The sequence below is a fragment of the Centrocercus urophasianus genome, unplaced genomic scaffold (genome assembly GCF_019232065.1).
Source record: "Centrocercus urophasianus isolate 14NV4802_14NV808 unplaced genomic scaffold, USGS_Curo_1.0 seq_73, whole genome shotgun sequence".
NCBI lineage: Eukaryota > Metazoa > Chordata > Aves > Galliformes > Phasianidae > Centrocercus > Centrocercus urophasianus.
In genome coordinates, this window is record NW_024885344.1 from 4631558 (window position 1) to 4647469 (window position 15912).

The 15912-nt window shown below is 40.1% G+C and overlaps 1 protein-coding gene across 2 annotated transcripts in view; it reads right to left on the bottom strand.

The window, feature by feature from the left end:
• The window catches only part of CHST11 (carbohydrate sulfotransferase 11), a 152147-nt gene that overhangs the window by 84543 nt on the left and 51692 nt on the right, over positions 1-15912 (bottom strand). For both annotated transcript variants that reach the window (XM_042838066.1, XM_042838065.1), the window contains exon 2: positions 4019-4104. In XM_042838066.1, the coding sequence (XP_042694000.1) occupies positions 4019-4104 (86 nt within the window). The remainder of the gene's footprint in view (positions 1-4018; positions 4105-15912) is intronic.

Below are 15912 nucleotides of genomic sequence, written 5' to 3' on the forward strand. Positions count from 1 at the left end.
TGTAATCAGTAGCATTTTCATTGCTTCAAACAAATCCACATCAACCACTAATGGTGCACAAGCCTCAAGTACAATGTTATCCAATTCTGAACTTCTGGCAACTCCAGCTCAACGAGCCAATACCCAATTATCTGTTATTTTTGGAGCAATGGGGCTGTACTCAGTCATGCAGATTACAAGACACAGTTCCATATGTTGTCTGCCAAGAATAAATTTGAAAAATATTTGTTTATCCATGTTCTTAAATTCCTGGGGTTTGATATACAAAAAAATAAAAAATAAAAAGCCAATATGCAATGCAGACTTGTAACTGAACACAGATGAACAGCCTTGCAGAAATGTAATATCTAGATTTTCTCTTTTGCAACTATGCCACATTACAACTATCTGGCAGAAGGAAAATAGTTCTAGTTAATACAGATCCAAGTTGGCTTTTTAACAAACCCATTAAAGAAATCAACCATTTCATTCAGCCCTCAAAATTTGCCACTGGTACCTCTGCACCTTGTTAGTAATTTCTAACTGAAAGTGAAAGAAAAAAAAAGATAATAGAGTCTCAGAGACACGCTGCACGCTGTCTGCATGGACTCAGGGATCACACTTCCACTTACTCATTGTAAATCCTGTTGAGTTATATTGACTTTTCTTTCCTTCGTGGTATATTAGTGCTCACAAAAAAAATCTCGCAGTAAAAGCCTTAGAGAAGAAACCTTTTGTCCACAGACAAATGCACTTCTTACTTTGTGCCCTATTAAGAAGGAAAAAGAGCAAAAGTATTGTTCCTACCTTTACAATATCCAGAAGGACAGGCACTCAGCTATGACAGAAATTACACATGGGTTTTGTCATAGACACTTAATTTGATCCTAACTCAGTCCTATCTCCACTCCATTTATTCCCTCCTTCTCCATCAACCATCTGAACAATTATGATCAGTCTACTGAAAATCTAACTGCAGTTCTCAAAAATTCAGCTCCTGTACACCACTGGTTCAGTCACACTTAGATCACTGCTACATTTGAATTTATTCAAGTCCAAAATTTCTTCTTTCCCCTTTCCTTTTTTCTTTTCACGATCATTCACAAAGCCAAAAAGAGTCCCAAAAGACAAACGGTGGCATCTGCAACCAACCCAAACAACTCCATAGATGGAAACAAAACAGTGCAGGATCAGAAAGGCTGTTATATGTCAACACAGTAAATACCACAGTCAAATCCTCAGCTGGTGTAAATCAACCTGCCTCCATCTGGTTTTACAAAGGCAGTGCAACCTTATGCCAAACACACTAAAAAGTCTTATTCATATTAAAATATAGCATTTTAAATCTGAGAGATATTTGACTATATCTAGCACTTAATTTTCAACTGACTGTGTTGTCATCTCCCCCTTGATGTGGAGCAGCTATGAGCAGGCTGCAAGCTAGGATATATGGGCCCTAACATCATCTCGAAGCAGGGAGCCAGCTGGGACCATGAAGTCCCCTTCTCTGCCTGCCTCTCCTGGGGATGTTGAAGACAGCCCAGGAACAGCAGAATAGAAGTTAGATATGGTTGTGTACCTGAGGAAAGCCTACCTGAGGCTGTACCTGTACCTGTGAGCCTACCTGAGGAAAGCTGAAGCATGTGGAAAGTACTGCATAGCAGAGGATGATGAGCAACAGCTGGGTACTCCTATTACTAGGTCATGCAAAAAACATACATGAGAACATACCAGATATTTAAAATTTCTTTAAAGTCACCCTTAAAGATTTACCACTGCATCTAGCTTGTAGCAATCCAAAGCCATAGCTGCAGGGCTTCTTGCACTATGTTCTCAGCACCTGGAATTCAACAGGTTTTGAACATCAAGAGTTAAAGATCTACTGGAAGTTTCAATTATACGTTTCAGTAAGGGAGAGATCTTGCTTACAAATTCTTCTGCATATGTATTTTATCAGCTTCTGAGCTGACTTCACAAACGGCCAATCATGACTGCTTCAGTCAGAAACTGCAGAGACCAATTAGGGGCCCAATCTCCACTCCCCTCCTCACTACCACTCATGAACAACTGGAAGACAAGAACTCCACTGTCAAAATACAGACCCGCTCCCATCTGTCACTTAAGAAAGGTGAGACAGACATTTCTTTGGGCAAAAATGCAAAAAAGAAATATGACCCACATATCTGAAGGAATATTCTAAGGGTCATTTCCAGACTGATGTCTTTTATGTCAGCCTCTACTTGCTGCCTTTTCTTGTTCCTGCATGCACTTGCTTGCCTGATACATCACTCAGCGTCTACAATATTACTGTCTGCAGTGTGCAAAGCCCTGTCTAAAAAGTAAATAACTACTAAAAACAAAGAAAGAAACAAAACATAAAAGCTTGATGAGAAGGGGTGTCACTGAACAGATGGAAACACTTCAGAGTGAAAAATGTCATCTGCTTAGTTCAACATCAGCTGCAAGAAATGCTGTGCTTACTCAAACATTGACTTTTTTGCCTACCTCCTAGGAGAGCCCAGAAAGGCAGGCAGATGCTTTACTTGGTCAAGCCATGCAGAAAGGAAGGAGAGGTAGGAATGAAGTAGCCTGCTGCATCCTCTGCTTCAGGAAGCTTAGTTGCTTCCGCAATGCTTGCCAGGGGAACTGGCCCTTCAATGGATGGAGATGCTTCTCTCTCATGGGGTTGTGTTTAACAATGTTAAAAGGTCAGTTAAAATCTCCTTACACACTGCATACCCTAGAGAGAACAATCAAACGTATAGCTTCTTCCCTTACCCATCCTTCTTGAGCATTTACAAAGAGTGTTTAAATATTTAAATTTGACCCACAAATTCTAATATTTCTCCTTTGTAGCACTCAATTATTACTCATCAGGGCTTTTAACACTTTCCATTTATGCAACACTAACTCCTACAATGGTCAATAAAGGCCAGTATATTAGTATGATAAGCTCATGCTCCCAGCCATGCACAAAATTCCAATTGAATTAGAAAGTCATCCTATATTTGAGAAGAGCACACGATGGAGTAAATGGAGCTTAACTACTTTATGTATCAGATATTACATATCTTTGGGTTGTTGTCAATTCTTCATATAAATACTTTAAATCACTTAGATTTCATTTTGCACACTGTATAGCAAGCCTCTTCATAATCAAACAGTATTTAAAAGCATTTACTGGCTTGTTAAATCTAACAAGTTAGATTTATTGGGATAGTCACTTTCCTTAACGGCCTATTTAGTCAAACTCAATGTATTCATTGATGTATAAATGTATAATAGGTGGTTGTTAAACTTTAATAAATATGTTTAATAGTCAGCTGGCATTTTCTCTCAATGGCAGCACTTCCCCTCAGTTGCCAACAGGAAATGCTGTTCCTGAATGTGCCGATTCACAGCATGTGCAGGGAACAAATCGATCCAGGAGAACAAATGGGAGTACAAATTACAGATAACTTTCCTTCACATCACAGGGAGACTGTTGTAAACTCCCATCAAGACCATCAGCTGTCAATGCATAGTATAAAGAAGAATGTTAGCTACTGTGCTTTGTCTTGATCTTCAGAAGAAATGAACTAGGACAGGATGGGCAACTGGCTACCTAAAAACCACACAAATGACTTTCATATATTACTACTGCAATTTTCTGCCTTCCTGCACTTGCTGATTCATGTACAGCACGTTACCTACTCTCACCCCACCCTGCCACTCTGTGTGTTGACCAATCAATTAAATTAGAATGCTTCAGCATCTCACTAGGAGATCAAAAGTATTCTAAGGTTATTAGGTACCTAAGAAAAATACTTTGAGGAATCTGCATCATTAGACAACTAAAAACCATCAGAAATCAGGCCCTGAGCTAAAACCACAGAACTTTACATCTCAGCTCTGCAGGACACAGATCATTTATCCAAGCACACAGCAGTTACTGCATATATATGATTAAAAAAAAAAAAAAAAAAAACACCACCACCAAAACACCTTTAATTTAAGTACACCAGGCAGGAAAGTTTGATCATAGCCACAAGACACTCACCTGGGTGGGATTATACAGTTCCTGGAGTGGGCTTCTGGATCCTTTCCGGCAGCAAATGTCCATCCCAAATGGATTTCTACGCATTACTGCAAGGGGAAATTGAAATTAATACAGGTTAGCAACAGTGGTTAGCAGTAATCAATTGCAATAGCTACAGCAAGAATAGATTTTCTGATAAACCGGGGGTTTCTACAGACAGTATTGTGTATGAATTCCTAATCTGTAAAAATTATCCAAGAGTTAAATCTTTGAAGTACCGTGGAAGGTACTAAAACAAATTTTTCTAGCTCTCGTCTTATAAGAGCTGTTACCCCAAAGCTTTTAGCTGGAATGCCCCAGAGTTCTGGCACAAGTACTGAAGCCAAAGTGACCCCATTCTGACTAGTGGTAGGTACCTGCTTCCCTGATCATCATGGATCAGTTGGATAAATTCCTACAACTGACATCTCCAAGAGGCAACGTTTGAGCCTCTCTAAGCCCAAATATAGAGGCCCATAGGATCCTAATATTAAAACACTTTAAAGCTTCTGGCCTATAGCTTTGGCTTGTTCTGGAACAGATGCTCAGCAGTATGCAATACACATACTGCCAATCACCGCTGCACTTTCTTGATCCAAACTGTATTTAGCTCTATGTATTGCAACTGAATATTTAATTGGTCTGAAAATCAACAGACTGCTATTCCAGCTGGACACAAGCAAATTTTCAAACTAAAGGCTTTGTCAGAGGGCTGATCCAGGATCATTCTGGATAGTAAGTCTTTCTGTTAGAGATCCTTATCTGAGTCCCAACAGTCAGAGAGATCACCAGTTTCAGGTTAGACCCTCCATAGGCAGTCAAGTTTAAATAGGGAGCTATTTCGCTTCAACCACACTCCATGTCTTACTTAAGAGGGGCTTATAAACAGAAGGGAAATCAACTTTTTACACAGGTGGATAGTGATAGGACAAGGGGGAAAGCCTTAAACTGAAAGAGAAAAAATTAAGGTTAGATGTCAGGGAAATATTCCACTGAGAGGGCAGCAATGCACTGGCACAGGGTGTCCCGAGCACTTTGGGTGCCCCATCCCTGGAGGGGCTCAAGGACAGGTTGGATGGGGCCCTGGACAGCCTAGCATCACTTGCCATATTTTGTAGTACGAAACTGCTGAAGTGTCCTGCAGTAATGACTGTGAACTGCAGCGCTGACAGAAATACTATTGCAGGTGTCAGGCCAAGAGCTAGAGAATACTGTCAAGCTACGTTTTAAAACAGAGTGCTTGTACACGATCATAATCAATATGTCAAATAATATGAACATGTGTAAGAGTTTCCATGCAGACAGAACACTGTATGCAGCTCCAGTCTGGAGACATAACAGCCTCCTTCACCCAGACAGTATCTATTTTTAAATTGAAGGTAATCACCTCGTAATGTGCCATGTCGCTTTTTCCCTGAGCAAACAACCATTCGGTGTGTCTTCTAACAGGGCTCAGACATACATCCTTAATAAGGAAAGAAGCTAAATGTTTTCTTCACAGTTAGAATAGCAATAAGAGGCTGCAATTTTTATGTTTAAATACCTGATAAACTTCTGAACCTTTCTAGACATGCAGCCGAATGTTGCAATTGCTCTGCCTTAGTGGCAATGTGCCTTGTTAAAAATTAACTCTAAAAATGTTTAAAGCCACTAAAATTTTAGAAAAGAATTTCATGAGCAGTGTCAGCTTCTGGTGTCTGGAAGTGGCTTGAGGAAGAAAATCCTACAGCCAGGATGTGAGACACCCTCAGTGGCTGTTCACTGCACTTTGATTAACCAGGGTTCTGGAACACTGATTCTTCGTTTCAAGATGAGGAACTCCAGAGCACTGTTTCCTAATTTCCCATGTACTCCACTTTTCAGTTCCATTAAATGCAATCAACAGTAATGTGCATAAATGCATCCCTTCCTGCTTCACTTAACCAGCAGGTATCAACACAGCAACACACAACAACTGTTCCATTCAGCAGGAGCAGCCAAAACCATGAAGTTACTTGCACTACGTGTAAGATCTGATTCCCAAATATAAACAAACAAGAAAGCAACTGTCTCCCCAGAAAAGCTAAATACTCATGCAGAACTTGAGTCACAGAAACCACTGAATCCTTGTTATGAATCCCAATTATTTAATGGGTTTGTTTTTCCAATAAAGCTTTTAGAACGTGACTGTGGAATTAGCATGGCAACACAGCAGCTCCACGCATAGCTTGCTTCCCCACACATCATCTGTGACAGCACATGCAGCTGTAAGCAGCAACTCTGTATGCACCTGGATAATGCTTATGCCTGGAATGTAACCTCGGCACTGACACAAATGGGAACATTCCCCCTTCCTGGGCAGAAACTGCACTCATACCTTAGGTGAACAGCTACTGCGAAGGATCATATGAAGATTTCAGAATGCTTTCTCACACATCTGTGGAAAACTCACCCCTTCGGGTCCCTGCAAACTGTTTTCTGCTGTCTCAGCTCCTATGAGGCAGCATTTTATTGTATCCATGACATGACCTCTTTGATTTACAGCAATCTGCAGTAAGAAAACCACAATGTGAGTGCAAACTGCCGTTACACTAATTTCAACAATGCTGTCACTCAGACTCCTTCACACTACTGTGACAGTGAAAATTAGAAAAATTAGAAATCAAGGCCTTTATCTTCACCAAATCTTCTTATTAACATAGTAAATATCAAAATTTACATTTTATGGCTTGGGCTGATCTCCATCCATAATTATAGTTAATTATAATCTAACGGGAAGTAGTGCATATGCATGGCTCCAAGGACTGATTAAAAGATCCCGTTCAGGCACACGAAGTGGGAGAAGCAGCTGACAACAGTAGATAATGCCTTGAATGATTAAAGAGTGCTGTTAATACTGCAACTGCAGCAGAATCAGCAATGCCCTGAATTCAGCCAGGACTAGGAGCAACTGAACGAACTGTTAGCTTGTCACTTTAATACAAGGGCTGTAAAGAGACAAACTTTCTTCTTTAGGAATGACTCGTTCACAATGAAATTTTGGTCCTATTTACTAAAATCTGTGCAATCAGAACCAAAAAGGGCACCTTCTCACAAGTGTCAGAAGAGCAAGTGACACCATTTCTCATAAGCCTGTTGGATCAAGTAACAAAGGTCACTCTGCCCTAAGAGCCACCCGAAATAATTGCCACTTCTTTCATTGCTCCCAGAGAAACAAGTGACATCTGAAGTGCTGAGTATACAAAATCAGCCACCTATACCACTCCCATTCTAAACTTAGCAAATGTCAGACGCTCCCATTTCCTAAATTTCTGTAGAATAAAAGATCCCTGCTTGCTTTCTAGCAACAATTTTGCTATTTGGTAATGTTTAATTTACACTGCTTTTAGAATCCTAATTACTTCCGGCTTGCAAGACAACAAAAAACAAATGCAAAAACACTACCTCCATTCAATGCCTCTTAAATATACTGTCTCATATCATCAACATTTGAGAAAAATTCTGAGGTTGTATTAATATTTAATTTTTTCATTACACTGGTCTAAAGTACAAAGACAAAATTCCCTAATACAGCATTGCTGAAAGCTGCTATGCATAATTCATTGCATTTATTTGGGAAAGACGACGTCTTGTAAGGAAAAAGAACAAAATATGACATTGGAAGCAGTATGCTGAGACTCCTACTGAAGATGTGATCCCATTCTTGTTTGAAAGAAAGAAGCTATTGACAATTCAAATACACTTTCAGTCCAGGGTTAATGTTTTCCATGGAGCCATGTTCAATTGACAGCAGTGAGCAGGTACAAAAGATAGCACCTTATCCTAGGGCCACAAACAGCTGGGAAGGGCTAAACATCCATTAAACATCCTCTACTCAACAAAGACTGAAAAATCAGTGCAATTTGGCCTAGCAAGATAGTGGTAGCAAAACACTTTTGGTGTCTCCAGACACATTTAACTGTCACTGTCCTCAAGCTTCCTCAATTCTTAAAGCAAATTAAGAATAATTTAATTATACTGAAGATTCGGAGATTCTCTTGGGCTGAAGATTTGGATGTGGTTTTTCTTCCAAATGCCAGCACAGACGTTTGCAATGACCCCAAAGCAGCAGAGAAAAATGCTTCCAAAAGCACCAGCTATGCAAATATAAGCCAAGCAGAGCTCAACACATATTTTGCACATGCAATGCTCTTCAAGCATGAAGATACTAAGTTGAAATAAGTGACCTGTGGAAGCATTCTTCTTCCAGAGTTTGTCAGAGGCTTTTCGACTGAATATGTGGCAATTTGTAAAGTCCTGTACACATACCTCTTGGATTCTTAGCTAAAATCATGCTGAACAAGCCTGTCATTAACAGGATCATTCTGCTTCAGGAAAACAAGCCTTCTGTAATAATTTACAACAATCTGTTCTGCAAGACTTCACTTAAGCAAAGTCCAAATTGCAGACAAAAATCAGAAACTCAGCAGAAAAATAAAGACTGCCCTTATTTCAGACTTCATAAAAATTCCTATGATTGCTTTAGCAGACTAATCAGGCTAAAGACACTGAATAGTATCGTAGGGTTATTTTTTAATCAGCAGCCAGGAGCACGAGGAGTGAATGCAAATGCTGGCAAACAGCACCAGCTCCAGAGCCTCAGTAACAATATTTCAGATAGCTCCCTGGCATTCATTTACAAAAGCTAATCCTTCACAAAGATCAACTGATGGGGAGTAACGTTTTGGGATGTTTGGGTCCTTGCACTGTGTTGCACTCAGCAGAAGATTTTAGACCATATTATTGGTCCTTGACATGGATACTACAGGCACAAAGATTTATGACAAAACTCCTGACTGGACTCTTGTTTTCTTAAGGCAAAACTGCAGCTTTTTTGTCGGACACTGAGAGATCTATTTTTAGAAAGTAAAAGTCAGACTAGGTATTGTATGTAAGCATGCCAAAGTCTTAAATGCAGAGAATGAAGCAATATTTTTTCCCTCCACGTTACTGAAGAGCTGGATTTCACCTCATGCTCTACAGTACCTGGAAACACAGGGTATTGCGCAGTGTGAAAAACAAGTGCAAGAGTGCGACTGGAGCACCTTAAAGCATTAACACCATTGTGCCTCCTAGCCAAACCAGAGACCTTACTAAGCTCAATGCTGCATGGATACGGCAAGGATTAAAAGAAAACCCAAAGCTCAGAGTTTTAGAGTCTCACCCAAGGAATGGGGATGACGTGTTTTAGTTTAGCAATACTGATTCACTGCCTCCATACATCCACTCTACTCTGGTGTTTCTACTCCCACTCACCTGCCAGAGGAAGCTACCAGAGTAAGACTGTGGATGGACACAATGACAGTGAAGGTTGAAAAATGAGGTCAAATCCTTAGTGGAATAATTTTGGCTGACACAAGCAGCAAAGCCACTTGTTAAGGGACCGTGAGCCAGTGAAGTAATATTCCCCAGTTCACAGATCAGAAAAAGAGATGCACAGAGGTTAAAAACATGCCCAAAGCAAATTAATTGTTTCAGATCACATTCATTTTAGGAAGTGAAGTGTCTGTTCTAAGGTACTCATTTAAGCTCCCACCACCAACAGAGAGCTGCAGCTATGGACTCATCTGTACACCCACAAAGGTGGCCTCCCTCTTCATTCCACTGACCAGCAAGCCTACATGAGTTGAAACTGCACGAAACAAATCCTGGCAGAGCAAGGAAGCAAGCCTTAACGTTTGTTTCTGAGGTCTAATCACTAATTACAAAAGTCATAAATGCCCTCCAAAGAATAGAGAGAGAGATTTAATTACTTTTTGCTTTCGACAGATTTTCAGAAATAACTTCGTATTTTATCCTGTTTGTCCTCAGATTAGCTTGGGGATGGGTTTAATTGGGCACAGTGGGGAAATTAATATCCTTGGTGAAATTACACAGAGACTTAGATCCTGGGCCACCCTATGGACAATGCATGTGGCATAAATTAACACAACATTTTTCCTGCTAATGAACAATAGTAACTTTTTTCCAGTATTATTTTTTTTTTAATGTTAATCCATGTGGAATTTCTTCAGAAGTCTCATGAAATTATCCACAAACCTAAATCAAGAGACTTTCCCATAGGCTTCACTTCCCACACTAGAAGCTCTGTTTTGTTCATCTCTGTCCCACACAGGCAAACGTTGCTTTTAATGCAGCAAGGAGATTTTGTGGGTGCAAACTATTTTAGACTTGGTCAGAACTTTTCTGATACAGCCTTGTTTTCACTGGCATTGAAATATTTCATGAGTCTATTCCGGATGGGTCAACAGCTACGTCAGCTACCTGTTCATCTCTTTGTACTCCCAGGTTTACACTATCCATCAGCGTGTCACATGCTTCAAAACACTGAAGAAAGGGTCTGCGTCTGATGTCCCACAACTCTTTCTAAGTCTTCATAGAAAAAAAAAAAAAAAACAACACATATTTTTGTTAAGTTTATGTGGATGGTAAAAAAAAATGTTTCCTTTTCTCAAAAAAGGAAACTTTCTACAAAGGAAAAAGCTAGCAATTTGTGATTGATTTTAACTGTACATATTTCACAAGAAAACTTACATATTATGAATTTGCATGAATGAACACTGTGTATCCAGTATTTCAAAAGACTGAAACAAAACAAAAAAAAACACCCTCTTTTTCTGGTCATTACACTTTTTCTACTTACACACTACAAGTTAGCCACGCTTTTTGCAAAATGAGGCTGTGATAATCTAGAAATTTTCCACCCTTTCCAGGGAAGCTTATAGGTTTCCAGAGGTGCCTCCCACCAATTATTAGATGCTCATTATAACAACAGAAGCAGGCATATCTGCCTTCAGGTACTCTTTTTAGTGAAGAACTGAATACTCGGTCCAGTTCTTAACAGCCAAGTTTTCAAGCCTGTAGATAGCTGCCTATCTCCCACTGCTCTAATTTAACTTCAAATGAAAACTATGTAAATGCAAGTCTAGGGGAAAGAAAAAGACAAAACTACATTAACATCGTCTTAAAGAGTAAGAAGCTAGAACTCTATTTTCCACAATTCCTGCTGTTTCCATAATGCTGTCAGTCCCAAGCTACTCAAAGAATATGCTGTATGAGCTCACTCAAAAAAAAAAAAAAAAGTGAATGAGAGAAAAACCTTTGAAAGAGGAAGACTTCTTTAGAAAGCTGTAACTTTTAAAGAATTTATCTTGAATCACAGACCAAATGAGATAGATGGCTGCTGCAGCTGCAGTCTATTTGAGCCACTATGTCTTTGCTTTCCTCAACAGATGTGCAGAGAAGATGAAACACAAAATCATGTTTGCTATGGATATACTAAAAAGTGCAGCAAGCCTTCTCACAAGCCAAGCAGAACAGAAAACAAAGCCGCAGCAATCATTTTAGCCCAGAGCAAGGAAATGCTCAGACTTTTGGTCTCAGCTGGAATGCTGGGGGAAGCGCTACCTGCACACATATGCGCACACCGCACTTGACACAAGCTGAATGAAAGGGTCACACACCATTTCTGTTCCACGAACGTGTCCACATGGACAGGGATTTACTCCCCCTGAAGCAGTGTCCCTGATATTTTTAGCATGACTATATCCTCTATGTACTTTATTGTGACTTACGCACGATAAGTTTCTTCACAAAAAAAAAAAAAAAATGAAGCATTTGAGAATTTGATAAGCAGGGAAAAAAGTATGAAATCCTGTAGTAATCACTTCCAGAACGGTCGCTCAATGTCCAAGAGGATTACGGCTGCAGCTTGTTGGATAAGAAGATGACCTCTTACAAAATAAGGATGTAGCTTCCTTGGCAATGTTAAGGCCAAATGCTGATATTAAGAGTACCACAGACAGTAAAGGCCTAATTCTGTGAGTTGCAAAACGTCCAGACTAATAATTAATACACAGCTGTGCTGCTCTGTCAATTCTGTTTAAGGCTCCTAAACTATAAGTAATCCTAAGGCACAGAGAAGCAATCAGCTCCACTGTGAGATCCCTTACTTTCCCAGCAGCCGGCTGGAGCCATGCCTGCACAGCGCTGTGGGCCTCCTCCAGCCCCACCAGCTCCTCACCTGCACTGCACGGTGGAAGCCGGAAGCCGCCTTCCAGCAGGATCCGTACATCCGTACACAGAGGCTGGGAGGCTGCTTTCACACGTTCTTCTTTCTCTCCCTGTTAGCAACAAGCTGTATACAGATAATATTGCTTTCATATGGAAGAATTCTCACATGCTGCTGTCCCGAAATATTCCAAACCACAGATTCCTCAAAACATTTTACATATGAATAGGACACTGTCAGCTCCTTCAGACCCGCCTGCGCTTCAGCACACAGAAGAGTAAAACACACATTAGCACTATAAAACTTCGGCTCAATTTGCATAATCTGTATTATCATGATAGAGCCCAGCTTTATAACCAACCGTGGGCGATACACAGAGCGCTCTGGATCTCACTTTCTCTAAGGAGAAATTCCCCAAACACAAGAAAACCATTCAGAGCTGTGCTTGCCTGGAACCTACTAGTTTTCAGTGGCTGCTTATCTTTCGGCAGTTGAGCCCTTTTCACTATCTCTTTCCATTGCTCCCCTCATTTCAATGTGGTTCACTTAAAACATGTGATGCGATGCGTTCTGTCTACAGCTGGGAAATGCTGTCATGTTCCACACATATCCGAGTGGATAGGCCAAGCAAACCAATTCCAGCTCCTGAGGGCATGTTGAAGAAGAAAAAAAATGTGAATGAGCAAAGACCATAAAGTGATTTCACTTTAATGAGAACACTTACAGGAGAATCAAACCAAGCGTTATTTACACAAGACATACATACAACTATCACCACCGAAAAGGATGTTGGATATGCTGAGCCTTTTAACCTGACAGAGGTTCTTCCTCCAAATGTTACGGATATGCTTCATAGCAAAACTTTGTAATACATGTGAGACCACTATGTAAGTAGTATTTTTTCTTGGATTAAATGGGAATTAAGTAAACTGGTAACATTTTGAGGCTCAGTTTTTGAGGATTCAGAATACAAGATAACTATCTGAGCTTCACTGGTAATAATATTCCCTAACTGCCATACAAAACAATAACCTTTGGTTTCAGTCACTAACAACCTGCCAAATACCCCAGGATGTTTCTAGTAATGCTGCAGCAGGTGAGTGCTAAGTATCTCAAAATCTCAGATCACTGACAGCACCACAGTGAAAGAAACAGACAACAAAACAACTACATAGAACCTTCCAAGTTTTTCCAAAGGAAAAAAAAAAATCTGTTCTTTCAGTTTGCGAGGTTTCATGTGGAGAGACATTGAAAGAGCAGGAGACAGGAAAAAAATGAAAGAATCCTTGTGAAGAGATCTCTTATGTAGAGATATTTTTTTTTTCCTCAAGATGGTCCTTAAAGATAACTGAAGGGTGCAAGACTGAGCCAACTCTGTTAAGCAGCTCCTCCACAGAAGTAAAAATTTTACTTACTAAATACATATTCTGAGCTCCTCTATGCACAACTGAAAGCACTGAGAGTCCTGGTCTGACTGCAGTACTGCTTGGAAATGTTTTCATCTTGAAAGCTTAAAGGAAATGCACATGGAATATAAAAACTAGAGGGGAAGGAAGTAAATTCAATGCTTTGAACCCTAAGGGAAGAGTTCATGCAAGAGTGACGGTTTAGGCTGTTTCCAGTTTCATTAGTACTGCTTTACATAACTGTGACTGATCAGAATCTAGTTTCCTCATCAAATAACTGCCAGACTGTACAAATCCAAACCCCTGGGTAGAGAGAACCTGTACAGTTACAGTAAGACTCTGTGTTACTGCAGTTCTTTAAATACTTCCATGTTTTAAGTCCTCAAGGAACATGGTCTTACATCACAGCTGACGCTTCTTTGGGCACAAGTCTGGACTACAGATATCCTGTAGTTTCTTCTAACCTGACCAAGCCTATAATTCTGCATGTTGGCCCAGTTCAGTACTATATTTTATCTTCCCTGCCACGGTTACATACATTAATATAAATCAAGTCCACACAACAGCCAAAGCAATACAGGTCTGCAGAGTTCAACCACTAGCTACTGCCCATGTTTCTCCTACCCTGCTTACCTTAGATATGTGCAGTCTACCTCTACACCCACTGAAACCCAGAGGGAAGATCCGCTTTCTCCACTGACTAGATTCTGGGGCCACTGAATTAGGACTGTAACTGAATCATTGCTGAAACGTATCAATTACAACGTGAAAAAGGATTACTTTGAACAGTAGTTCTAGTCTTGATAACCATTACAGCCAAGACCGAAGAAGATGTCCCTAAAAGAAATCCCTGTTAAGACAGTCCATCTTTCAGATAGACAACTCATCTTGTTTCTGAGTTTGCCAGGAGTTTGCCCTGATTTGATGTCAAACGCTCCTCCCCAAACATAACTTATTTCTGTCTACCTTCCAGCCGCTGGGCCTTGTTATGTGTCTATTCATTCCTCACAGCCGCAGCTCTGTGCAGAAATCCAGATGCTGTGACCTAGACACCTTTGACTATCCATCATGCTGAAGCATGTTTTCTAAGGGCTTCCTCACTTTTCTTGCTTTCTTCTGAGTGCGCTCGAAGATAACACTACTACCTTCTAAAATCAAGGCACCCCTATGCAACACAATATCACAGCAAAGGTTCCAGCAAGACCCATATGATGAGCAAGTACAACCTTGGCTCTGTATTCCACTCTTTCATGGGCCAGGGTGGCACTAGCTCTCCTATTGGCCAGGGAGCAGGCAAGCCAGCCGATTAACCATCATGTTCAAATTGTTTCCAGACCTTCCTTTCAATAGAAAGTGTCCTCTGCTCAGTAAGCAAGCATCACCTAGATTCCATTTCCCCATGCATTCATCCTAATTAAATTCACACTATCTGCTGCAGCCCAAGTCACTAAGTGTACACAACTCTGTATTACTGATGTTATTTTCATCCTCTCCATTTACCATTACCCTAAATCTCATGTCCTCTGAAAACAGTAAATGACTGTGTTTTTCTCTGGGTCATAAAGTAGAGCACTGAACTATTAACAGCGCCAAATCTGGTCCCCTGAGGATCTCTAGGAAAGCGTTATCTGCTCAGTGATGACTTCCCAGTTACAGCTATTTTTACAAACTGTCAAACATGTTTTGAATTAGTATTATGCATACCAGATTGATATACGTTCACTTGCCAACTTCGCTTTTGTTTTATTCATTTCCAAATGCATCAGTATAGGAGTAATTCTGACATGTAAATATTCTTGTATCATTAAAACAAAGAGGATGATCATTTTGTAGAGTGCACTTTAAAACATTTGTTTGCAGGAAATGCTCTAGGTTGGTTGTCTATCTTTAACCTTTCAAGTCTATCAAGAAGGTTTCTGTGATGTATTAAGGCATCACATCACTCTCAACTCTGCATGGGTTAATTTTGTCACAAGTTCTTGCAAGCTAGAAGAATGAAACTGCTTTTCAATAAAAAAAAATTATGTTTTATCTCAAAAATAAAAAACAAAATAAAAATTGTAGTTTAACTGATGCTTTCTAAAGCCACAGAGTTGAATGGAAGACAGGAAGGACCTGGAGGGAGCAATCTCAGAATGCTGCTGCTTTTGAGGCAATCCTTACATTTTATGCTGAAAATTCCATTTGTCCTGATTAAATATTAATCATCCATTACCAAGGAGGCATATATAAAAGTTCTGTTAAATAATAAAACCCAACAAATAAAAAGAACTGGTTTCATTTCACCCATGCAATAGAGGGTTGCCACATTATCCCTCTCCAAGCTCAGATAAACCATACCAGCTCCACAGATGTGAACTTATCTACGCCTCTCCACGAGCCAGGAATCACACCTGAACTGCTTATGGTAAAATGAAGATTCATTGAGATCAACTGCTCGA